We start from the raw sequence: 25203 nt of genomic DNA, 5'->3' as shown, positions 1-25203 counted from the left end.
ATGAAAGACAATAAAATAATTATTTCAAGGCAGCATATAACTCAAGAATACAAATGCATTCTAAAAAGTCATCAGTTTGATGCTGAAAAGTATATTCTATTTACAGATCACTGCCTCTCTTTTTTTAATTCTTCAATACTGCAAAGCCAGAGTCATACTTCATATGCTCAAAGTCACACTGCTCGCCACGAGTGGCATTTGAAGCATTACTATGGCAACAAGTAAATTTGACAGCTACAAGACACATCCTGCTGATACACCACGTAACCAAGCAATCTAATTCTTACTATGTTGAACAACATTGTATCAAATAAGTGTTGTTAAAACCCTCACAAAACTAGTACTCTGAGACAGAGCATGACAGAAGCAACAAATACTGTCTAAGAATTATCTGGGAAGTGACAGAGAGCAGAATGAACCCCCTCCTAGAATCAATAAGCAGCTGTTGACTGAAGACAATTCCCAAAACTATCCCAATTCCCAAGACTCAAAAAACACAAGCTCTGAAAGCCAAGATCTCTCCTAACTACAGATGAGTCTTGTGGAACAAATTTTGTGTAACTTCAGTTGTGAGAGAAGTGTATCAAAAACATACTAAAATTATTTCTATATAAACAGACCAGGATGACAAAAAAACCTGATTTTTTATGGTTTTCTGCATCTGAGTTCCACATTAGTAACCTGTCCCTGCAACAAGTAATAAGTCCTTTTGCAACACCCAGACAGAAAAATATGGCTACATATTAAAAAGACTTGACATCCTCTACAAACTCTCAAAGCAAGTTCAGCATATTTTACTCTTCATTTATACATCAGACAGCTTTGTACTGGAAAGAAAACTACTCTCCTCATCAGTACCATCAGTGATCTGGCAAACTTAATCCATGAAAGAGGCCTTCAACTCTTCCAACTACTACTTGCACTGAAATGCAAGGTTAAGCTACATACACACATTTCTCCAAAAGGAAGAATTAGTGGATAGAGTTCCTCATCAGTGCAATTCTTAATAATTGATTAACCTCTTCAGACAAAAAGCAACAGCATGAAATAACATTTGAGTGATGCAATTCTGTGACGAAAAGTTCTCAAACACACAGGACAAGAACCACAGAAAAACATACCTGAACACAACAAAAAAAATATTTTTATTTTTTTAACAAAATAGTTTTGTTAAAAACACTCAATACATCTTCAGTGTCTCAATCTGCCCTCCTTTCCTCTCCCCTCTCAAATTAAATCTTTCCCTTCACTCCAAAAACCTTCTCAAGTTTTCCAGGTTTCATTTCCATTAACTGAAAAATAATTTTGAAAAAAAAACTGTTCAAAAGTTATGACTTATACAACGTCTCAAAAATGGGAAAAGAAATAACCAGATCAAGAGGTGAAGGGTCAGAAGGCCAGACTTTATTGCTTGAATTTTCCACAGTTAGGTTTCAACTATAAGCTCATAGAGAATGATAGACTATAAATTTAAATGACTAAGGATGGCATTTCAATTTCACGAGCAGATTAAAAAAACCCAAGTTAGTAGATTCTCTCAAAAGCACACTACTAAACACCTACCACTGAAGCAAGGAGAAGGGAGTATTCTGACTCTAAAATTTTAATAAATAAATAAAGTTGCAAAGAATAAGTAATGACTAGATGATATTTTTAAAGAAGTTATTATGAAAGAACATACAAGATATAGTTACTAAAATCCACATTAGATAGGACCCAATATTTCTCATGAAAAGAAGGAAGCCAACCTCCCTCTTTTATTCTCCCACTGCATAACAGAGAACACAGTACAAGCATTAGAGCACTCTACTTGTGCGTGGAAAGCAGAAAAATTAAACTGCTCCATTTAGTTGTATCCAACTGAAATAGTTTTTATCTCTACTTCTAAAACTTAACATGTTTAATTCCCACTCAAGTACCCTAGATACTACACTCTTAAACAGAAAAAAAAGCCAAGTAAAAGATTTGAAAAGGTTTCTTTCACCCTAATCCTGAACAAGAAGTCAAGTTCATAACAAGAAAATTGTAAACACACATGACCTGTATATTTTGAATTCCTTAAGATAAACCTTATATTTTGGCAATTTTTCATGTTTCAATTATTGACCACCAATACTTCAACAATTAGCTCTTCAGACTGATCTGTTAGATCCATTGTACACCTCGCTGCTCTGAGAGATCAGTCAAAGAAAGCTCAGGTTTCTTGAGGTGAGAGCATTTTGGCAGAATGAGGAAGGACAGTGGCTGGTCCATGCACCACAACACATCCCTGGGAGACCACAACAAATCCTGGGGTCTTGTACTGAAAAGGCAGCTGTTCCTCCTCCCCTCCAGCCTAACACAAAGGCTTTGTGCAGTGCTTCCCCAGAGAAAAAGAAACAGACAAGGCAAGACACAGGAATACACAGAAACTGTCAATCTCCTTTGCAAAGTACCAATTCATTCCCACTAAACAAACAAGCCCTTAGTAAAACAGAAAACACAGTAGTATATTAATATACCACACACTGCAACTTCACACACTAAACAAATGCTTAACCTTCTGTACACAAATATCTAGCACTGGCAGAAACTGATCGTTTAGAAGTCGGTTTTAAACAAGGAAAACCCCACTCATATCTCTCATCTGTCATACTCAAAAATCTTCTTGATATAATCAGCCATACTGAGAAAAGTGTCTCTGGAATTTGTGCTGTTAGAAGTATCAGAGCCTGCAGTATGCAGCAGCAGTATAGTGAACACAAAACATAAGTGACATCACAATATTCCAGTCACCCAATTTGTTCTTCTCTTCTAACCTCATCCTTCCCAAACAGGAAGTTCAAAAAGATGCTGAGCTTCAAGTAAATAATGGTACATCAGGAATATATTAGACAATAACAAAGTATTTTTTACAGATAATTTGTTCCATCTTCACATTTTTTAAAAATGTATATTGATGCACTGTGTTCAAAATAACTTTTGACAAATGACTACTCATACTATTGCAGTCAAACTTTCCTATATATAATTTCATTGACAGGCCAAACAAATGTTAACAAGTATACCTCTGTTTTAACAGGCTAAGAAAGTTCTACTACTTTGTTAAACATAATTCACGCTGTAAAGCAAACAAATAATCATCAAGAAAGCATTCAGGACAACATTAACACAAAATAAAAATTCTGGGTATCTTTGTATCATGAATTCATACAATTAAGACTTCAAAAAACATGACCAAAATCAAATAAGAGCAGCAAAATAAGTCCTAACCTTTTATTTTCCTCAGATAAAATGAACTAACATACCTACAAGCATAGCTAGCATGTGTTTAACAAAGGCATAGCATTAACTATGCAGAATGCATTTTAAAAATCTACTCATTTTTTTCCAGAGCCACAAGACGGAAACTAGCCACACACTTTAAGGCTAACAAGATACTTAAATAAATAGAGTATGATTTATTTTAAGGCTCTCAGCATTCCTCCAATATAGTTTATTAATTCAGAACATTTAAGCTGGAATTACACTGGTTCTACACAGAGCATAACTAAGAAAGCCACTACAGGCTACTTTAGAACTCATTTTCTATAGCCCTTTCCAGCTTAATTATAAATACAGCGAAAGGTTCTCAAAATGCTGAGGTATACTCCGGGGTCATTCCTTTGTGTCCATCTGCCTCCGCCCCCACGATACTACATCAATATTATCATTATTGCACTCCCACCCCCACTTACACTGGCAGTTGTTTCCAACTGCTCTGGCTCACAGCAGAGGGTACAAACCTCGTAGCAAGCTTTGTCCTCTCATTGCTTTTGCTTTAGAGTGACAACAGAAGCCTAAGGATGCCGCTGCAGCTCCAGAGATCATCTGTAGACTTGGGAACCAGGCGCCTTCCCACTTCCTCTTTGTAAAGCTAAAAGTACGTGCAATAACGTATTTTTAACGCCGTTCCACACGCAGTTTGTGCTGCCCTGAGCGCCGTGGTGCGCGCACCCGCGGCCTAGCCAGGCGTATCTGTATGCAGGGATCGATGCAAGTGCCGCTAATGGCTCCAGCACTCAGAGCGCCAGGCGACAGACAGCCCGCTTCCCATCCAGCCGTGCCCACACAGCAGCCGTCACACGCATGCCACAACCCAGAGCTGGAAATACAGACGCAGCTATTTTAAAACAGAGATCTTTCGCCGTCAGAACACGTAAATTTCTGTACCATTTGCCTTCTTGCAGCAAGTGGGAGGGACAAAAAAAAAAAAAAAAAAAAAAAAAAAAATCTCGTGCCTATAAATCTGAGTTCTCCGTAGAGGCCGGGGCAGCGGTGACTGCTGCGGGAGCCGGCCAGACCTGCCGACCTTAACTCCACGGAGGGGATCGGCCCGTCCTGCCCCGCTGGAATAAGCCCTTCCCGGGGCGGGCCGTGGCCCCCGGAGCTCCCGCGCCCGGCAAACTCCCTCTCCCACGGGGACCGAAACCGCGCCGCGGCTCCCACGCAGCAGCCGCCGGGGCCGGGCCGGCAGTGCCGGAGCCCGCGGGCCGCGCCCCGCCGAGGCGGCCGGAGCGCCCGCGGGGACGGGGCGCGGGTAACGGCGGCGGCCGCGGCGCAGCACCGCGAATCCTCACCTGGAACGGGGCCGAGGCGGCGGCTCCTCGGGGCGGCACGGCGAGTCCCGGCGGTGCCCCCGGCCCCACAGGGGATGGTGTGCGCGGCGCGGGGCGGGGGCTACAGCGGCGCCCCCCGGCCCAGCCTCCGCCCCATGGTGTGCGGCGCGGTCTCTATGGCGACTGCAGAGCCGGGCCGGCCCGCGGGGAGGGGTAACGGCAGCGCGCAGGCGGAGGGCGCTCAGCGGGTCACGGGGCGGCTCGCAGCGCTCCCCATGGGGGTCGAGCCCCTCGCCGCGGCCGCCGCCATCCCTGCGGCACTGCCGGCCGGAGCACGGCCGCGCTCACCCGCGCCGCCGCCTCCGCGCTCGCCCTTCCTCGGCCGCGGCGCCACCGAGCCCGCTGTCCCCGGGGCACCGCCCACATCCCATTTCCGGAGCGCTGATTGGGCAGCTGCCGCGATTCCTCACGGGCGATTGGCTCTCGGCGCGGTCAATCCGGGCGCCGGGGGCGGGCGCACCTGGACGCGGCGCTGTGCGGTGCGGGGTTGGCTGAGCCGGCGAGCGCCGGTCCAGCCGCGGCCGCCTCCGCGCAGCCCCAGGGCCGAGCTGCGGGACGAGCACCACCGGCGTTCCCGTTCCCCATGCGCTTCCGAGGGGCAGCTCCTGTGCGGGGGTCGGCGCTGCCCCCGGGCGCTCGCCGCCGCGAGGCCGCCGCCGGCGGGAAGCTGGTTCTCCTTGCGGTGCCGCCTCCGCCTCGGCAGCCGGGCTCGGCCGCGCTGTCCGCACCTGGGCGGGCTGCCCGGGGCCTGACGGGCGCCGGCCGCTGCCCGGCCGCGGGTGGGGCGAGAGGGATGAGGAAGGAGAGGCCGGGGCGGGGCAGGCGGGTGGCCGCGCATCGCCGCCAGGACCTCTGTCCCCTTGGGGGCACAGCGGGGCTGCCACCCTTGGGCTCCGCGCAGTGGCTGTAGGAAACGGTGGGTGATGTGTCCCGTGCCTAGGTGAGTACGGCCTTCGGAGGGAAGGCTGCCTGCTCTCACCGGCGACTCCTCGCTGCAGGCGGGACCCTCAAGACTCGTGAGGCCACGGAGCGGGCACTCCCGGTGGGTGCCACCGTCGCGCACCAGCCCACAGGACGCGTTCGCAGGCCACAGGGCCAGCCCAGAGCTGGATCCGCCTGGCAGACCAGCGCCTAGGACAGGCCTGTGCTGCGGGAAGGAGGAAGTACCGATTTGCTGTGCTCACAGCAGCTTGTGTGAAGTGAGTACATACACCCTAGTGTTTCTCTCATGGGAAGTTTCCTTAAGCGGGGAAAAAAATAAAAAGTGCCTTTATTTCCCTACTGCCAGCTGGATAAGAAGATGGTGTGAATAATTGAAGCCCATTTTTCATTCATCACAAGGAGATAAAAGTTAAAGAGTAAGATTAGGAAACAGTATCTCCTCCTGCTACTTTATGAAAAGGAAGATTTTTAGCTCTGGTAGTTTATAAGTGAGTTACCCAGAAGTGGGAGCTGTGTACCAAACCTAGCAGTGAACCCAAACAGTTTCGAGTTGCTCAGTGTCAGTTTCAGGAAGATGATTCTTCATTGCCAAAGTGAATTGCCTCAACCAGTGGGCCGCCAGTCATAGTGGTGTGGATAAATACTGGTGATGAACGTGTATTTCTCTGTATGTAGTGAATACATATGTGTATTATGTGTCCTAACAATTGAAGCAGATAATAAAAAAGCTGGTGGAGTGAAGAAATGTTCATTTGGTGAATGGGAATGAACCAATGTTGATGGCAATAGGTGGAGAGAGTTGATTTTTTTATACACAATAGTGCATATATTCCTGGGTTAGGGAGTTATGGGTTTTGCTTACCTTTAAAAGGCACTTACAATTTCTCAGATGGAAAATATTCAGCTGGAACTTCATATTCCTTCAAACTTGTCTTAAAGGCATTGCAAAGGTGACAGTTATTCTAGCATAAGCAGCTCTTCTTATGCATGAAACAAATGATTTTTTCATGTTCACTCTAAAGTAGGCAGTGTTTCTCCTCACAGATCATAACTGGGGGTAGATAAATACCCTAACCACCTCTTAATTTAAGTAATAAGTTTTGCCAAAAAAACTCACTGCATGCTAGATGTAATGAGGAGCTCATGAGTCCATTGTGAAGAGTACTTTATTGTTCCCCAAATAATTGACATGTTGCCTGAGGTGTGCAATTCTTCAAGAGAATTTTCTGATTAAATTAAAGAGAATGGAAAGGCCTTAACAAACTTGTTTATCTGGTTTGTCTGTTTACCTGTTCATCATTTCAGATCCAGAGGGTATAGTTTCTCTCATCACTTTGGAACTTCACAAGTTAATTCATTATCTAATACAGTTGACATGCACATAATCATGGGATTCCCATGTACATGGGAATAATGTACACCAAGGTGTACACGTCTTTTTCCATGCTGAAAAGACCAAATAGCCTTTCCTTCATCGTTACTTGAAGTACAGTGTGCTGTAAGTTTCCAGATTACCACATGCTCTTCATAAGCAGAAAAAACCTAGATGGTCCGAATAAAAGTCAAGCAGAGAAAAAAATAAACTAAAACTGAGTCTTTTCAAAAGGAAAATCTGTTTCCACTTATGTGAAGGAAGTCCTTAAAGAAAAGATCGAATCTTTTTTTAAATCACTGCTCCAGAAATACACCAAGAAGTCCTTCAAGGCTTTCTGTTCTACTATTTTAGGTTCAGAGATGTTGGTAAGTATAACAGATACCAGTGTTTCCTCTGTCAGTGCAGACTTGCAGAATATCTTTACCAAACACCAAAAAGAAAAACCCCAAAAAACCACCAGCACATTAAAATCTCTATGTAAATATGAATATGAAATTGAGCTACTCTTGAGTTTCTGGGGTTTTTTGGGTTTTTTTTGTTGTTTTTTTGGGGGGTTTTTTGAGAGTAGATGTAGTTAAGCTGAGATGTATTGTGTTGATTTCCCTTGGAAAAAGTCACCTGAGCCAAAACTTGTCCTATGCCCTTTGTTCAGCTCTTACTTTGTTAGTTCTAGTTGGCTATCTCGATGTAAAAATGTCTCTTTTTGCAGCTGTTAGGCATCAGCTGTGTACCATAGCAAATGGGTACCTCTCTGTTAGTTGTGGAGGTTTTTAAGTATCCCAGGTAGTACAAAATAAATCAGTAAAGCAAACTGTCCTGGTTTCAGATGGGATAGAGTTAATTTTCTTTATAGTAACTGGTACAGTGCTGGCTTTAATATGAGAATAATGTTGGCAACAGACTGATGTTTTAGTTGGGTTTGAGTTGTTCTCACTCTAAGTCAAAGACTTTTCAGCTTCCTGTGCTCTACCAGTGAGGAGGTGCACAAGAATGGAGGGGATCATGGCCAGGACAGCTGACCCAAACTGTCCAAAGGGATATTTCACACCACAGAACATCATGCCCAGTATATTAATGGGGAAGGAGTTGGCCATGAGGCGTCAATGGCTGCTGGGAGACAGGCTGGGCATCAGTGGGTGGTGAACAATTGTATTGTGCATCTCTTGTTTCTATTGGATTTTATTTCTCTCTCCATACAATTAGTAGTAGTAGTGTCTAATTGTTAGTATCTATTTTGTTTCAATTATTAAATTGTTTGTATCTCAGCCCATGAGGTTTACCTTTTCTATCCACTCTTTTCCTCGCTTGAGGCAGGGGTGGGGGAGTGAATGAGCAGCTGCTGGGACTTAGTTCCACCTGGAGTTAAACCACAACACAGTGTGTTGTCTTAGTTCAATCCCAGAAGTCTCACTTGGCTGTAGACTGCAAGAAGAAAAGTACTGCATATCAAAACTCTGAAGTTAGAGCAGGAGGATTAATTACAGAAATTACTCCAAATCCCAAAAGGCCAGACCAAACTTTATTATAACCACATAGTGGCTATGAAAAGATGTGAACAAAACAATTTAATTGTGCTGGTATACTCATGGCAATGCATATGATTTCTTATTAAATTTTGACTGTATGAAAAATAACCCCCAGTCATGTAAAGATATTCTTACATCTTAATTATAAATATTATGCATAATTATTTAATATTAATGTAGTAAATTTTAAATTATGTAATGTGGCAATAAATAGAATTGGTCTGAATTAAAAAACAGATAGAAACAAGCCAGTAAAGACCAAAGTGACAGCAAACTATTTCTGGGAACAGATAGACATAGCGGTAGCTTTTATTATTTTTTAATTTAAAAAAAGACATAGCTTTAGCTTTTACTATTTTTTAATTAAAAAAAAAAAAGAACAGAGATGAGAAAATAGTCACATATCTAATGGGGTACCTGCTTCTAAAGTCTTTCTTGTTTGAAGAAATAGATCAGAATGTCTACAGATGGAACTGAACTTTCTAATGCTTCCAACTTCTGGTTCCCTAGGCTTCATAAGATATAGCAATGGAAAAATAAGTTTGCTTTCTTGGAAATTATCTTTTTTGTGTAGCAAGGGAGATGTGAGAATTTTCATCAATAGTTTTTGTCTGAAAGGAATGATCTAATTTTTTTTTTCAAGGAATCTTTAAATATTTAAATCTGCACCTATGCACAAACATATTTATATCTGTGATGGAGAAGGGTGACATGATTAACAATGTGCAAGAACTTCTGAACTCTACTGTTATTTTATTCAAATTAACACATATGGCAGTAGGTGACTCATCCTGCAAAGTCCAGACTCATTGGTTTCAAACACTTCAGTTGGAACTTCCTTGCCTGGACTTTGGGGTCTTGGCAATACTTATTTATTTTTGTATGAGTCAGAAGTTCTGAATAACATTTCTGCTTAGTTGACTACAGAAGATGAAGCTCCACAAAAATTTTTGGAGAGTCAGATGTCAGGAAAAAGAAGAGAGATAAAAACATAAAAAATAAAAGAAGGATACGGATAGAGGGATGACAAGACCTTAGAGATGGAAAATTCACAGGTTTGGTTAGTCAGTAAGTTAACATACACCAACTCCTAGAATTGAAAAACTGTTGAAAATTTTAACTAAAAATAATATGCAAATGGAGACAGAAACAATGCTTTCACTGAAGAGTAGAAAGGTAAAAACATTTCATAAGCTCACATTTCTGGCCAAAGTCAAGGATCAAAGGGAGTATCAGCCAAAGATGAGAAAGCTCTTACCAAGTTTTGTAGATGTTTAAATAGGTATCTAGTTAATAGCAAATGACAAATCACAGACCTTGAGACATTTAGTTCAGCCTCTTTTCCAACTGTCCCTACAACACTCCTGGCAAGTGGTCACCAACATGTTGTAAAAGTACTTTGTTGATGGAAATCAAGGAGTTCCTTACGGGCTGTTTTGCTATTCTCACTGAAATAATTATTTCACCCATTATTCTTATATCCTATCACCAAAGGAATTTATTTCTTTCCTCTGTGCAACTACCAATAAAATTATTTGAACACTATTTTCATCTCTCACCACTAGTCTTCTCTACATTAAGGCACCTGAGTTTCCTTCAGTCTTTTTCCACAAATTGTGATTTCTCGACACAGTGTCAGTAAGCATGAAGTCACCACTCAGGCGACAGAGGGATCTTGGAGAAGCTCTAAGAGCACTGCATCTGGCTTCTGTCTATTTGGCAGCTTCAGAAATTTCCGCAAGTATATTTTTCTTTCTTTTTTCCCCTTGGCAACTGTCTTGTCTTTCCAAAAGAATCTCAAATTCCGTACAATATGACCTGAGTAATATTGTTCAGTTCAAGTGATGTCTGGACTGTGAAAATAGCATCATCATCAAATTCATAGTAAGCTGAGAATAAGTTCTGATTAATTTAGGCGGTCTTTTGAGAAGAAATGTGACAGTGTATATCTGCCTACTTTGCTAGGAGAAGAAGAGTCAGTTGGTAGTATAGTGCACCAAAGTATTGATGCTATGAGATCTGGAATTTAAAAAGGAAAATTTTACCTCATTATGTAAAGAGAATTCTGCTGCCAGGCCTCATATTATGTGTATAATTTCATTCTGCAAAAAGCTTCCTGATACCTGGCTTGTGAGGATAAGATCCTTAATGAATAAGGTACAAAAATGAAAAGCAAAGATTGCTGCATGGTCTCATTATGATTAAGTTGTAAAAATGGATTCTAGTCTTCAGAAAGAAGTTACAGCCAAGATGGAAGTTTTAGGCTACCAGGCAATATAAAATACATGTCACTTCCAGCTGTAATATAGACTGCTGGTCTCATTTGAAGGTGAATACACTATTTCTGTGCCTTAGTTTTCCATTTGTAATGACTCACTGTGAGTCACGAGTGGATGACTCAGAGATTGTGGACAGTACAGCTCCTATGGATTGAAATCAGAGCCAGCCTGAAAGGTACTGATATGGATTTTCCTGCAATGCACAGGACCCTGAACGACCAGCCATACACATGCAGTGTAGTTCATGCAGGTCTGCTATAATTTCCTTTTCTGCCTGAGACTGATTTTCAGCATCCATATTGTTAAAATCATTACACATCTGAAAAATGTAGTACTTCTTTTTCTGTTTTGTTTCATCTGTGGTGTTCTTCAGGCAATTAGATGAGCTACAGTTGTAGTGAAGTTGTAGTATTCACATTTTTCACAGAACATAGTACAGCAGATCTTCTGGTACAACTGTAGTACACTGTAGAGCTGTTGTAAAAAAATATAACTGACTTCATTTTCAGTAAGCTTTGTGTCATTTTAATGTATGAACTGGGTTCTTTTAAATTATTGACTATTGCCATTACCTCTCACCTTTAAATTTGGACATTCCCTCTGCCAACTCTGCAATTCCGTAAGAACTTCAGATATTGTGACTTAACTTAGGTATCTTGATAGATATATTGCAACAACCATAATAATCTAAATACCACTATCATTCATTCCTAAAAGTTAAAAATGTAATTGAGAAATTATTGTTCTTCAAAGACTCGATTACTTCTATTTGTTTAATAACTTAATTCTCTAAGTGTCTACCATGTGGTTCACAATTTTATAAAAGCCAAAAAGAGCAAATTGTTATTCATGTCCTCTCCCCATTATCACATATCGGTGAGAATCTCTTCCTGAATATGGACTTGCCCCAGCTCAGAAAGAAAGCTTGTATAGCTCTTGCTTCCATCAGACTCACCAAGTGCCTCCAGTTTTAGTCCAGTACTCCAAAATCTCATATCATTAGTTGTCACTTACATTAAATACAAGATGAAATGAAAAGCCATCCAAATATAAAAATAAAATATTAAATTTTGGAAACTAGATGTAAAATTAAATGTTGCATCATTCCAACTAGTTATTTCATTACACTGATTCATAACACATCCTTGCCTGGGGGCTTATATATGAATGATAACAAACAGGTAAGTAATTGGGCAAACATTTGTTAAATTTACCTGTTTGGATCCTAAGCCATAGCACAGCAATCTCCCCTGTTAGCAGGACAGTGTGTCATCTCTTTCTATACCACTGGGTGACAGATGCAATTCCCCACATATAATCACTCCTACAAGTTACAAAATGCTATTCTGTGGTCATGATGTCCAGGTGTCCCAAAGATCTGCAAGAAAGTGCATAATGGTTAATTATAAACTGCTATGACACAGAACTAATTTCTGAATAATTAAACTTTTGATACATTTGCAGCTGAAACCATTTCCAAATATTAGATGGAACAAAAAAATACAGGTAGCACTGGCCTCTAACTGTATTACAACTGGATTTAAGTAATTTCTTACAATGGGGCATTCTTGAGCTTCCATAAACTGTGTGAATAACCTCTAATCTCTAATACAAACTGGGAAAAAAAATGCCTCTTGCTCTGTATTGTTGAAAAAGCCTTCATACAGCAGCACTGCCATCTCCTGCTTGCTTGCTTCCATGCACACCAGTGCGAGGTTTGTGTTGCAAAGCAGCCACAGGGAACGTGCAGTTTTCTGCTACTAGGTAACTGAGACAGTAACATTTTCTAACACTCAGGGATAACACGTTTGTAGTTCTGCAGGTAGGTGGAATGTTCACAAGTGAATTTTTTTTTTAGCATAGAAAAAAGTACCACAGCTATTTGTCCAGAATTTCTGATATATCACATCCCAGCCGAACAATAGCTCAAAATGTGTACATTTGTTTACTTGTGCTGTGCCCAAGGAATACATTTTATACCTGTTGAATGTGCTTCCATTGAGTTGATCTGTACACAAACCAACACATTTGAACAGATCTAAAATATCCCCTGTGGTCTGCATGAGTTCTGCAAGTCCAAAGCATGAATGACTCGTGCACAGGATTAATTCAATACAATGGGGTGTATTTGATCATATGCAAGCATTTGTGTGGTCCATGTGCATTAGGTCCAACAGGTCCCAGATGTATCACATACACTCTGAATCCTTAGGACACAGGCAAGATAGAGGCAGTGTACTGCCAGAACACAGAGTTAGAATCACAGTCATATCAGGGTACTGGCTTATTACTTATCATAAGCCAGAAGAGGACAGCTTATGCTTCTGAGAATATTTCTACGCATTTACAATGCCTGATGCAGGGTCTCTTGCAGTCAGTCATGTGTCCACTGAACTCTCTCTGCTGTGCTAAAGTTTTATAGATATGAACCCTATAGCTCAAACCTGGTCCTGCTTAGGGATTCAGTTCTGGTATTGACATCACCTCTAACAGACTCAGCTTGTTGCCAGCACTGTTGCCAGTTCAAACCAGCCACATCTGTCCCACAAATTGCTACGTGCTGAGCTCAGAAAAGCCAGAGGGCATGACACTTCTGCTTTTGCTTCTGGCTTTGCTTCTGGAATAGAGCTAGATAAGAGACTAGGACAGAGGTTTCTACTGGATTGTTCTTGAACCTGGAAAGCTTCCCAAACCAGAGCCTACCGTGAATCATACAGCATGATCCAATTGCTCTTGGTTACTTGAATTATTTTCTAGGACAATAACATTCAATACACAGAGAACAGAAAATTGCATCCAAAGCAAAAAATATGGAATGATGGGTAAGGAACATAATAGTGCATATAAATTATAGTTGCCTAAGATACATTTTCCCTTCCCACAGAATCACACACATTCATTATTCTTATTCTCCCTTGCTTTGGAGGCATGTTTATTGTCAAAAACAAGTTAAGAGCTACTGAAGACATTAGCAGGTACTGAAAAACAATTCTGTTTCTTACTACCCCAAATGTCCAGCAGGGTAAAAAGGTAGGAGAAAGTCCTATAAACCATTTTGTTGGTGAGATCTCAGTTCACACTCAGTTAATTGGCCTGTTTTGCAGGATTTAATCTGGTGGCATAAGAATCCTGAAATAAATCTCTTAGCTACGATTAGAGATGAAGGAGAGATTAGCACAGACAGGAGAGTTGAAGTGGTTCTCTCCATTGGTGAGTCAGTGTGAAAACAGAACAACTACAGAGACATCAGGAAATCAGTATTTCAATCATCCTCAGGATGTCAAATTCAGGTATTTTCTCCCTTGTATTCAGCAAGTTACCAGTTTCAAGACCCTGTTCAGTCCTCTGAAGCAGGTTAGTGGTTTCTTTTATAACATCACAAATAGCAATGTATGTTTAGCTAAAATAGCAGATTTTAGCAAAATCAGTAAGATAAGATGTGGCTTGTTTGTGACAAAATTGAAAAATTTCTTTGAGCAACTTGTATCTAATAAGTAAATACAAAAAACAGCTGTGGTACATCTTTTTCACTATAGTTGATAGCAAAGGAACAGCTAGGTGACATCGTGGAAGCAAATTGTATGGTGATGGAAGCTGTCTTTAAAGTTAGATAAATTTGAATTAGACAAAGAAAGCTTGAGAACAGCATTGATAGTATGGAAGAGATTTCCATACTTATTTTGTGCTCTTTTCTTGAAAGAAGTATTTCTCCCTTTATAGAATAAAATCCAGTTTGCTGTCCCATAGCTGGGGAAAGTATGTCTGTGTGTATATGATTCATAACTCTGGAGTGGCTCAAGTGCAAATGTTTCTAAGAACTATGACAGAGGCATTAGAACCACTGAAATGCTGGGAGCATTTGTGGCTTTACAGTAACCCACTGCCAACTATGACTTGGAGAAGAATAGACACAGGTTTCAGAGCAAGACTGACAGTTTAAGATTATAATTGCAGTTCAGTTCTTTCAGCTGGAAAAACTTTCTTCATGGTGCTCAAAAAATTACATTACACAGCTGTGCATGTGTTGCAATAGATCTTACACTAATAAATGTATTGAATACTTTATTAAACAGTTAGGGAAAGAATAACGTTATGATGCATTTATAAAATTTTTTATTATGTGAAGAGAGTCTTCTCATCAGAAATAAGTTTAGTAAACTGTTAGCATAGGTGAAAATCTTAATGTAAGTATCCATGTAGAAGGCTAGAAAAAAGGAACAGAAGAGATTAACTTGCTCTTCTGTCCCAGACTCAATGCACTCAAGAGAAGCACAGTATCTCCCAAAGATCAATCCTAAGTATATCAGTGATAGCCAGGGTCAGTCAACAAGTGGTCTTTGAACTACAACCAGTTATTCCATCCCTTTTCTCTGGAACTAGGACTCCATGAAATCACAGATCTTATGCTGCTGCTGTGGGTAGCACTGTAAGATAAATGTCAATATTCCATGAAATATAAAAATTCACAAAGGAAGCTAAGAATGCCTCATGAGAATTTCTGGAGACAAGGAATTACTAGGAGAATTTTTCTTGCGTGCATGTTTTTAACTTTTTTTAAACTTCTGGCCTCTGAAAATTTGGGATGGAATAGCTACATGAGATTGAATGTATCTGTGCTTATGGAACTCAACTTAAAATTTCTTTACAGCTAGAATATGACCAAGTCTTAGATCTACATCTTCCAAAATCAACAATGCCGCTGGAGTAGATTAATTTTGAGTAGAACTATTTACAACTTTTGTCCAAATGTTTAAACTAAATATGTTTAGCAAGTAGGGTGTTTTCAGTGACACTGTAACTAAATGTGTGCTGAACAATTTTGAGGCATTGTTCAAATATGTACATGTGTTTCACAGAAACAGTGAGTGATGCATTCGTGTGTGCTGGCCATTGAACGTGAACTGTGTATCAGCAATCAATAAATTTCACAACAGCTTCTTGCTGTTGTGAACTCTGAGGCCTGAGTATCGGGGGCAAATGAATCTATTAGCAGCCATCACTTACAGTTATTTAAGGTCAAGTCACAAACTGCTTAACTGGTGAAGCAATCAAAGGTACTGTCTCCAGGCTTAGCAGGCTTATTCAGACTGTCAGCTGAATTCATAGGGAGGCTTAATTCTGTACCACCAGAGCATGATCCCTTCAAATGAGGTCTGAACAATACTCAAGAAGAATGGTGTGAAGCAAGTGTTGTAATTTTATAAATGACTATTCTCTGGACATCTCTCTAAGATGTCTATAATTTATATGATTATCACAATATGATCACAATCAATATTCAGCCATAACTGATAATCAACCTTAACAATCATTACAATTAGGACCCTGTTTTTAAATTCAGAAAGCTGCTGGCCTCAACACCTTTGGAAATAGACTGGTAAGGAAAAATACAGTGTATTTTCCACACTATTCTCTGTATTGTTCAAAAGATACACAGAGCTGAATAGCTTTGAGATTAATTAGTTTTCTCTGTAAATGCAGGAGTAAATAAATGCAACTTGAATTAATTACATCTCAAAGCCTTAAAATCTTAGTGTATGAAGATATTTAACCATATCCTAACATGAATCACACAACCTATTCCTTTCCTGTACAAACAGAACTGATTCCTTCCGACGTAAGCACATGAAGACGCTGGGATTCCATTACTTTTTTAAACTGCACTCTGCAACAATCTGTTTAGACAATGCTAAGCTTCACTGCAGCTGGGGATCCTTTACCGGGTCAGTGTAGCCCTACTTCTAACCAGCTTGTCTGTCCCCAGGTGTATCTGCTGTTTTAGCTGATACAAGTTTTACTCAGTAATAGCATCCACTAACTTAGAAAATATTATGCTGCTTATAGATCTCTATTTTCCCAGATTTACAGGATTACACTTTACTGTTCATAAATGCCATTGTATTAGTGGAATTAAATTACTATATAATTATATAATGCTAAGTTTTACAGTATAAAATCACTCTAATGAGAGTTGTAAATCAGGAACAAGACAAGTCAGTTTTCTGGAGAGCAAAGAAAAAAAGGCGCCTGTATATATGGTTGAACACAAACCTGACCATAACATAGGAAACTAGTAATAATAAATACCTATAATTGTTAAAAAAAATATAGGCAACAAGTAGAAGGGGAAGACACTGGGAGTCTTCTGAGGGGAAAGACAGCAGACCAGTTCACTTTTAGATATCATGTCTGCACAGAAAATTGGTCTTGATGAAAATTCATAGGAATCCAGAGTCTCTGTTCATACTATTCACTAATTTCTAATTTTAAATCCTTAGATTTTTTTTTTAAGTGATTCACATTGTTATGAAATTTAAGCAATAAATTTCATTGGGGTAGTCCCTTGGCAGGACTCAGAGTGTGTGAGGCTGTACAGGAAGTTCTTTTGTAGGCTCTATAAATATCTGGTCAAACAGACAGTAATCTCTCTCCCTCTTCTTCAGATTTCTGCACGCCTTGGATCCATGCTCCTAATCAGCTTATGAGCTTTCCTTGACCTACGCTTCTTTTCCTAATGCGTGTCTGACTATGGCTGTCCTCAAAGTCAAATTCACCAAAACCAAGCGGGACAAATTGGCTCAGATCTTATGGATCCTCAACTGGGTTTCTGTAGTGAGTGGGATCATTCTCTTCAGTCTTGGCCTCTTTCTGAAAATAGAGATCAAGAAGCGCAATGAAGTGATGGCAAAAGGGGACATTAACTCTGTCCCCAACATGCTGATCTCTGTAGGGGTCATAGCATGTATCATCAACTTTCTGGGTGGCAAAATCTGCTATGACTGCTCAGATGCAAACAAGTTCTCTCGATGGAAACTAGTAATGCTGCCATACATCGTATGTACCTTCTGTTTTACCTTCTGTATCCTGGTGGGTGCTCTCATGTGCTATACCATGAGGAACGAGCTGGAAGAGTCTCTCTATCTGGGACTGAGGGATGCCATTAAGTTCTATAAAGACACAGATATACCTGGGCGATGTTTCTTAAAGAAAACAGTGGATTTGTTACAAATTGGATTCCGTTGCTGTGGAAACAATGGCTTTAGAGACTGGTTTGAAATTCAGTGGGTATCTCCTCGGTATCTGAATATGGCTTCCAAGGAGGTTCTGGAGTAAGTATTTATCAGTCATAACAAAAAATTCTAGGAGAAAAACTCTTTTGAGACTGGAAAGCCCTTTTTTTCTGGGCCTTTGTATCTTAATTAAAAAACATAGAATGACCAGGTTACTCACACAACATGCTAAATACATGTACAATCAAAAGTAGCCTTTTGCTAAGTCTTTAGGGATGCTAAGCAAAGCAGATATATTTCCTTTTTCAGTGTGGTGAATTAGCTACCTCAAAATTTTAATTTCATTTATAGTGAGCTGATAAGAGTAACAAAAAAAGGATTGTACTATCAGTACATTGCACAGTCCATTCTAAGCACTGAAAGACCCCTCTTCTTCAAAGGTATTAGACTTTGCAATCCCAAATTCAAATCTGTATGTTCACATGTGAGAAACTGCCAAAGACCGCATGCAAAAAAGCAGAAATTCCTAATCTCTAGTGGTCGTGCTTCACATGATGTAGCAACTGTGAAATGATATGCTCAAAAAGAAGAGTGGTAATACTTACAGAGAAGGTAAAAATTAAAAACTACCAAAAGTAGACAATCCAGTCTGTAATAATTCTTCTAAAGGTGAAAAGGGTCTTCACTGACAAGAGAGTAGTAGCTTTGTATTCCCAGGAAAGACAAACGGAAAGAGCTTGACTGGCATTTGTCAAATGCTGCATTTTGTTGAACTCAAAAATCAGTAACAACAAAGCCAGAGAAAGGGAAGCCAAAGGTCTTATTTTTACAGAATTTGCAATTTGAAATTGCCACCGTAGCAAAGCATATATACAGAACTGCAAATATACCAGAGGGCAGGACCTAAGAGGGTACAAACAAGGACATCAGCATACAGAAGACACTTGTCTGTGGAAATAAAAGCAATACAAGCATTCTCAAGAAGATGTTAGGAAGTCACAGAGAGCAGACTGACCAGAGCTGTTTCAAGTCTTGGGTCTATGCTGAAAAGTGACAAGACAAGATGATCCCCAGGAATTTAGGAGTAGTAGCTTAGTAGGAGGTCAAAAGTAAAATATACTTCCTTTTACTTCTGAGAGAGAGGCAGAAGCAGTAATGTTTTACCCAGGGTCTTAATTAAGCTGTGTTTTCTTCTGCAGGCTCACCTGTGCTCTGCCATTGTTTTGAGAATGCACTGTCAATTAGCTTTTGCACCATTTAGGCAGAAGGTGATAGTGAAATGTGTGTGAGGAAAATAATTTCTGTATTTCTTTTGTTGTGGATAGATTGCCTAATTTTATCTTGATTGGCAGAATCCAAGTTGATGCTGTATAACAAGATTATACCATTACTTTCAAAAATTTGGTAGCAAAACATTTGATATGAAATCATTGGAAGTAAAGCCCAGCTGGTAATGTTCTGAAAGGATGGACAAGGAATCAAATCTTTCTTGGTTTCAACTTGTACTCTGTGTCAGTAGTTTGTCGATCAAGAGGCAAAGCAGGTGAGACCTGACATACTGTGAACTCACATGTAACCTTTGCAAAACTGAACTTTCCACCTTCCTGCAAAACCCTTTTCTACAACTCTATTACCAACACCACAATTTGACAAGGCATGGAAACAGTCAGTAGGAATGGTAGGAACATGATGTTACAGCAGCACAAAGCTACCATTGCTTTGGTTGGGTAAAAATCACCTTTGCTCAAAAGCAAATTTTTGCTCTACAATACCATAACAACTTTGAATTGCAACAGTAAATAGCAGTGAATGTCTTGCTCCACCAACTATTTTACTAAGGTCTTCCTGTCTAACAGTACCAATACACTATTAAGTACCAAGATACAAAAGAAATAATTTTTATATTTGCCACTAGCAGAGGAAACAGTGGCATAATTATATAACCCAAGTCTGGAAACTGTTACTGTTGGCAGTAGAAAGAGGATTCTTCTTTATAACATGACTGGAACAAAAGAAAGTTTAAATTTATGCTTGGCATGAAAAGAAAAGCTTAAGATCCAGTTTAAGAGGTTGTATTTCAACCATCTTAAACGCTGTACTATATTGGGGTCATTAAATATATAATACCCTGAAACATAGAGGGTATTTTGACACCCCAGGTAAAATCTTCCCTTTCACAATGTGCCAGTCTTCCTCTCCTCTATGAACTTTCTTTTCTCCTCCCACATTGGAGCCCTCTGTTTTCCTTCCCTTCCAGTGTTTGCTTTTGCCTATACCCACAACATGGCTCACACACTTCAGTCTACTTTCAGCAGATTATTTGGACTCTTTTGCATTGATTCCAATCTCTTGCCATCACCGAGTATATGATGGCCACAAAATGAAAAGCTAGACTTGAAAATGGAGAAAAATTCCTGCCTATCCCATTCCTAAGTGGGAACTGGCAGGTGAGCTCCCTGGTTTACCTAGAAAGATCTTTGAGGAAAATGTTTTTGAGATAATTTTAAGTTAAAAAAAAACCAAAAACAAACAAAACAAAAAAAACTAAACAAACAAAAAAAAAACCCCACAAACCTCCATTACAACCCAAATTAAAAAGAGAGAAAGAACAAGAAACAAAAACAGAGGTTGTATTTAGTAGGCTCACAGCAATAAAATAAAAGCAAATTTTCTGCCATCACAGCACTTACACAAATATTGAGCTTCCTAGCAGCTTATGTTTCATTTGAAGGTTACTTTTATTAATTTGATGGTCCCAAATTCCAGATGAAAACTGGACCACAGTGTTTCTGCTCCTTCTGTTTACCTGATGAGTTTCTTGTAATTATTTCCTTCCCTCTCATTTAGATCAGCTTTAGTACAACAGAAAAATATTATTTGCAAACATTAATAAATGAATAAGTTTTGGAAAGTATTAGAAAATTTACTATTGACAAATAGTGAAAGCTGTATATCTAAGTGAAAACTGTTTTTCATGTATTCTGGCATCCTTACAAAGGGTAAATGGCCTGGGCTTGATAAACTAGGGCATGGTTCTCACCCTTGGGGCTGTCTCAGGAAATCAGCTTTTTCCACCGAGCATGAAAATAGATACATGCTTAGAGGCTGCTTCCCCAAGGTGTGAGAGTGTCTCTCGGCATCTTAGATACTGCCCAGTTTCTGGAAAATCTCTTTCTCTGAAAAAAACAGATGCCAAGCCTTCCAGAAAATCTTGGTTATTTTGAGACTGTGTTCTCTTCCCATTCTATGATTTCTTTTCCTATTCCTCTTTCACCACTTGTATTCCTCCTGGTCTTATAGAGGAGAGAAAGGACTATTTTTAGCAATAAATACATTTCTTAAAGTTACAGAAAGTAAAATTACAAGTAGAAAATCCTTTGTGAATTAGTCTCAAAACGTGTTCTGGACCAGTCCTTGCAATGGATATAGTGGCAAAAGGCCAGCAGATGATTTCCAGTGGTTCCAGTGGCATACAAAGTTGTTCTTGTATTAGGATCTCTCTCATGGAATGATTAGGTTGAAAAATCAATCCAGAAGTAGCAAGACATAGGATTTCCAGGGATATAACTTCCATTAGAATTCCACCAAGATAAACAAGTCCAAAACGTGTCCTTAGTATTCAGCACAAAGATACCTACAAAGGAAGTATCTCCCTGAACACTGAACTCATGTCTTGTGGCACAAATGAAGAACCACATGAGGTTCTGTGCTATACCACACTTAAATACAGCAAATCCCATATTCAGTGTTCCTGCAGTAAACAACTTTTCCTGTTGAAGGTATATGCTCATTTTCAATGTTATGCTGGAGAGGCCAACATTGCAGCAGAGTTACTCCCTTTCCTAAAACCACAGGCACTGCCTTCTGCTGACACCAGGTCTGTAATGCCCAGATTTTGTCCTGTTGCAGCCGTCTGAAGAGCAACGTTGATGGGAAGTTCTTGGTGGATGGAGTCCCCTTCAGCTGCTGCAACCCCAGCTCCCCACGGCCCTGCATCCAGTACCAGCTGACAAACAACAGTGCTCACTACAACTACGATTTCCTCACAGAGGAGCTCAACATCTGGATGAAGGGGTGCAGAGAGGCTCTGCTGGATTACTACACTGGAATCATGAGATCCATTGGCATCGCAGCATTGCTTATTTGGTTATTTGAGGTAAGTGTCTCAAAAATGGTCTCTATCAGATTAATCAGTCTTCTGTCTTTGGATGGAAAACTATGACGGTGTAACACATGAGAAGTACCTCAGCATTCAGTATAAGGTCCACAAGCACTTCAGGAATGTCGTAGGATTTTTTTTTTTTTTTGTAAAGACAACTTTTCTTAAGTCCACAGAGCAGAAGGAAATCTTGTTGAGGATAAGAACTATCAGAAACCATGTATATAATTTATAGAGCTTTTTTAACAGAATATAGCATATTCCCTTCCTTGATGCATTTATGGGATCAGATACAGGATGACACATGCAGTGACACAATGGCAAGGAAATTTGATGAGAAGGTCTGAGTGTTGTTTTAAGTCAGTTTTAAGAAATATATAAAATATTAGTAGGTCTTTGGCTCAATGCATTCATTTTGTTTGCAATTAAAATTGAGCATTTTATTAATATCTCAAAGCCTCATTTTTATATTACATAGTTTTACCATGTCATGGCATATCATCCTTTTCAAAGTAGAATGGGCTGCTGGTTATGCAATCAAAATAAGCACATCACAGGCAAGCTACACACCTGCAAAGCTGCAGTGTTCCTGCTGACATCTGTAAAGAAGAGCCCTCTGGATGTTGTCATCTGCAAGTAAAGGACTCCCCAATGGCACAGGCTCCAACACAGTTTTCTTACCTTTTTAGTATGTTTTATTTTTCTGACTATTGCTCTATTTCTTACATAAATATTAACACTGTGATTTAAGTAGTTCTCAACAGTCCTCAGGCAGTTCTAAAGGGGCTGTGATGCCAGAAATAACCTGAAGCATGTGAAAAGCTCTGAGGCAGCTCTCTGTGTTAACTTAAATATTGACAAGCTGATCTTGATTCCAACACAACAATGAAAGTGGAGCTTTTTCCTAAGCTTAGACCTGAGCCTCTGCTATAGGCCATTCTTCTTAATTTTCATGCCTTGGCAATGTTTGACACATATGGCTTACACAGGAATGATTAAATCACCTTGGAAAAAATACTGATTTAATCAATGTCAGTGGAAAAAAAAATCCACTGAAATTAACATACTACAATTTTTTCTTTCACAGTGACTGATGGTTCCATTAATTGATCAACCATTCTACAACAATTAGTTGCAGTCTCTGAAACTACAAGGTTCACGAGTAATTCTAGGTATAAGTTCTAGGTATTTATATACTAATAAAATTAAAGAGGGATTGTTACCTGAAGAATGAAGGGAGAAACAATCCATCTCTCCCTGCTATTTTTCTTTAAAAATGTAATTAACTGGAAAAGCAGTTAGACATGTTGCTAGGAGAAAGAGTCTGTCTGCTTTACACAGTTATAAGGTCTGTAAATACACAATGAAAACTGACAGAGTGATAGGACTGAGGCTTCAATTTCAACTGTTTAACCATTAACCGTTTCTTACAGCTCTCTGTACTGATTGGTGTCCGGTACCTACAAACAGCCATGAAGAATGTCCTTCTGCTAGGAGATCTGGAGGGTGAATCAGATGGTTGGTTACTAGAAAACAGTTTTGTGGAAACTGCCAAATACAACATCAACATCATTAAGAATCTCAGCAAAGCCAACCAGATCTCCACTGTCTCAGGCATGAATGACCCCAACATTAACGTTCAAAACACAGACTGTGACAAAACTAATATTGCAACAAAATCTATCCCTGCAGCTAGGTAGGCAAATCTTCCAAGGAATCACATCACAAGTGTAGCTTTGCTCTATTACAGTCACCAGATTTTATCTGGTAGGGGAAAAAAAAGTAGAAAAACTAGTAAAACAATTTAACAAACCACAGACTGGTGACAGCTCCAAAAATGCTGATACTTCTTTGGATGGATGTGTTTTTACTTGTAAAATCCCCGATTCTCAATGTTGCAAGAAACATATGGAATTTCCCCCACTTTCTCTCCTTTACTTACAGACTTCTATAATGGTCTGAATGCATCAGAATAATCATTATGCACAAGCAAATATTTCAGACAGGGTGGGTCTACACGTACTAACATAAAATTAGTTGAATAGGTAGCAAAGAAGTTTGTCATTACACCTATAAAAACCCAAAGAGCAGGGAAATCCCAAAAGAAATTATTAGACTGGATAAAAACATTATTTATAAAAAAGATGACAAAAACTGAAATGAAGATTCTGGTGGTGCAAGCTAGGAAAGGAGAAATTTTAACAAAAATATATGTGTATTACAGTCTACAAGAATCTGCCATGTATGTAAAATTCAGGTGAAGGCAATAAAAGTTACCACAAAAGTATTTCACTTGTTTTTTTCAAAATGTCTGAAGTACATTTCCTTCTCCTCCCTCCAATAGTTTAGAGAAAGCTGGTTGCCTCACTTCTGTGAAAGTCAAAGGGTACAGCAGAAAGGAGTTCTCTGCTTAAGAAAACTAACTGCCAGCTTTTGCAGGCACCAGCTTCCAACCAGCATGTGATAGGACAAGTTTAAAAACAAGTAGATACTTCCTATGAAACACTGATGATCCTAGATGCTTGAAAGCTCCTCGTTTCAAAAGTACTTACCCCACTGATCCAGGGGTGGGAAGATAAGAGGTTATTTGTAATCAGTAAAGGCAGACAGACTGACAGCTTGCACATCATGCCCCCACTACAGTGCTCAGGAGCTTTGTCAATGCATGAGTGAAAGCCTTCAATGCCCAAAACACCCGCAGTTACAGGATGCCCTGTGACTGTATCTGATCATTAACCGTCAGCAGGAAAAAAGTACCAATAAAAAACAGAGGTGGAAAGACCAAATGAAATATTCTACTTGTTACTGCTGTGAGTGCATTCTTTGGATAATCAAGTAAAAAAGTTTTATCACTGAAATATTTTAAATAGAACCATTCCTGCTTTTTAAACTGTGCAAAATAACAGTAAAAAATTCTTTACCTAAATACTGTTGTATCCTATGACATGGGAAAAAGAAAAAATTATACTATAAGGATATACTGTAAATAAATTGTGCAATGTAATTCCAGCAGGCTATGTGCATGACCGTAATTTCAACTGGAAGTCCTTCGCAGCCTAACATGTTAGGCCTACATTTAAGTATGTTAAAACCCCTTCAAAGAACTAGATTTGTAAGCTGAGACTTCCTTTTACAAGAATTGTTAATTCTTCCCTTTGCACTGCACTTACCTGTATGCCTACTTCTTGTCTTCATTGCAATCACTTTGGCCAGTGAGGGATTAAAACTTAACTGGTATGTAATTCCTTCAGCCATTTCTGAGAGCCAAAAGTACT

General features: G+C 39.7%; 2 protein-coding genes across 5 annotated transcripts in view; one reads left to right on the top strand and one right to left on the bottom strand.

Annotated features, from left to right (window-relative positions):
* Positions 1 to 4728, bottom strand: part of TTBK2 (tau tubulin kinase 2) — an 82662-nt gene extending 77934 nt beyond the window's left edge. For 2 of the 4 annotated variants that reach the window (XM_021533522.3, XM_021533521.3), the window contains exons 1-2: positions 4599 to 4728; positions 3765 to 4123 (exon numbers count right to left, since the gene is read on the bottom strand). The gene's annotated coding sequence lies outside the window, so the exon portion shown is untranslated. The remainder of the gene's footprint in view (positions 1 to 3764; positions 4124 to 4598) is intronic. The other 2 variants (XM_021533524.2, XM_021533523.2) reach the window with 2 other exon arrangements.
* A 12326-nt stretch (positions 4729 to 17054) lies between these two features.
* On the top strand, positions 17055 to 23845 carry LOC110472127 (photoreceptor outer segment membrane glycoprotein 2). The gene is made up of 3 exons (XM_021533525.3): positions 17055 to 17868; positions 21679 to 21925; positions 23362 to 23845. The coding sequence occupies exons 1-3, from the start codon at positions 17288 to 17290 to the stop codon at positions 23626 to 23628; spliced, it is 1095 nt and encodes a 364-aa protein (XP_021389200.2). The 5' UTR covers positions 17055 to 17287; the 3' UTR covers positions 23629 to 23845.
* Positions 23846 to 25203: the final 1358 nt, after the last annotated feature.

The sequence above is a fragment of the Lonchura striata genome, chromosome 6 (genome assembly GCF_046129695.1).
Source record: "Lonchura striata isolate bLonStr1 chromosome 6, bLonStr1.mat, whole genome shotgun sequence".
Lineage (NCBI taxonomy): Eukaryota > Metazoa > Chordata > Aves > Passeriformes > Estrildidae > Lonchura > Lonchura striata.
The sequence above is the reverse complement of the archived record's forward strand: the minus strand, read 5'-3'. Positions and strand labels throughout refer to the sequence as shown.

Excerpts from the sequence above, each read along its gene's own strand:
- LOC110472127 (XM_021533525.3), top strand. The coding sequence starts at position 17,288 with ATGGCTGTCCTCAAAGTCAAATTCACCAAAACCAAGCGGGACAAATTG. Across the intron at positions 17,869-21,678 it reads GCTTCCAAGGAGGTTCTGGA|CCGTCTGAAGAGCAACGTTG; the intron begins GTAAGTATTTAT and ends GTCCTGTTGCAG. Across the intron at positions 21,926-23,361 it reads TGCTTATTTGGTTATTTGAG|CTCTCTGTACTGATTGGTGT; the intron begins GTAAGTGTCTCA and ends CGTTTCTTACAG.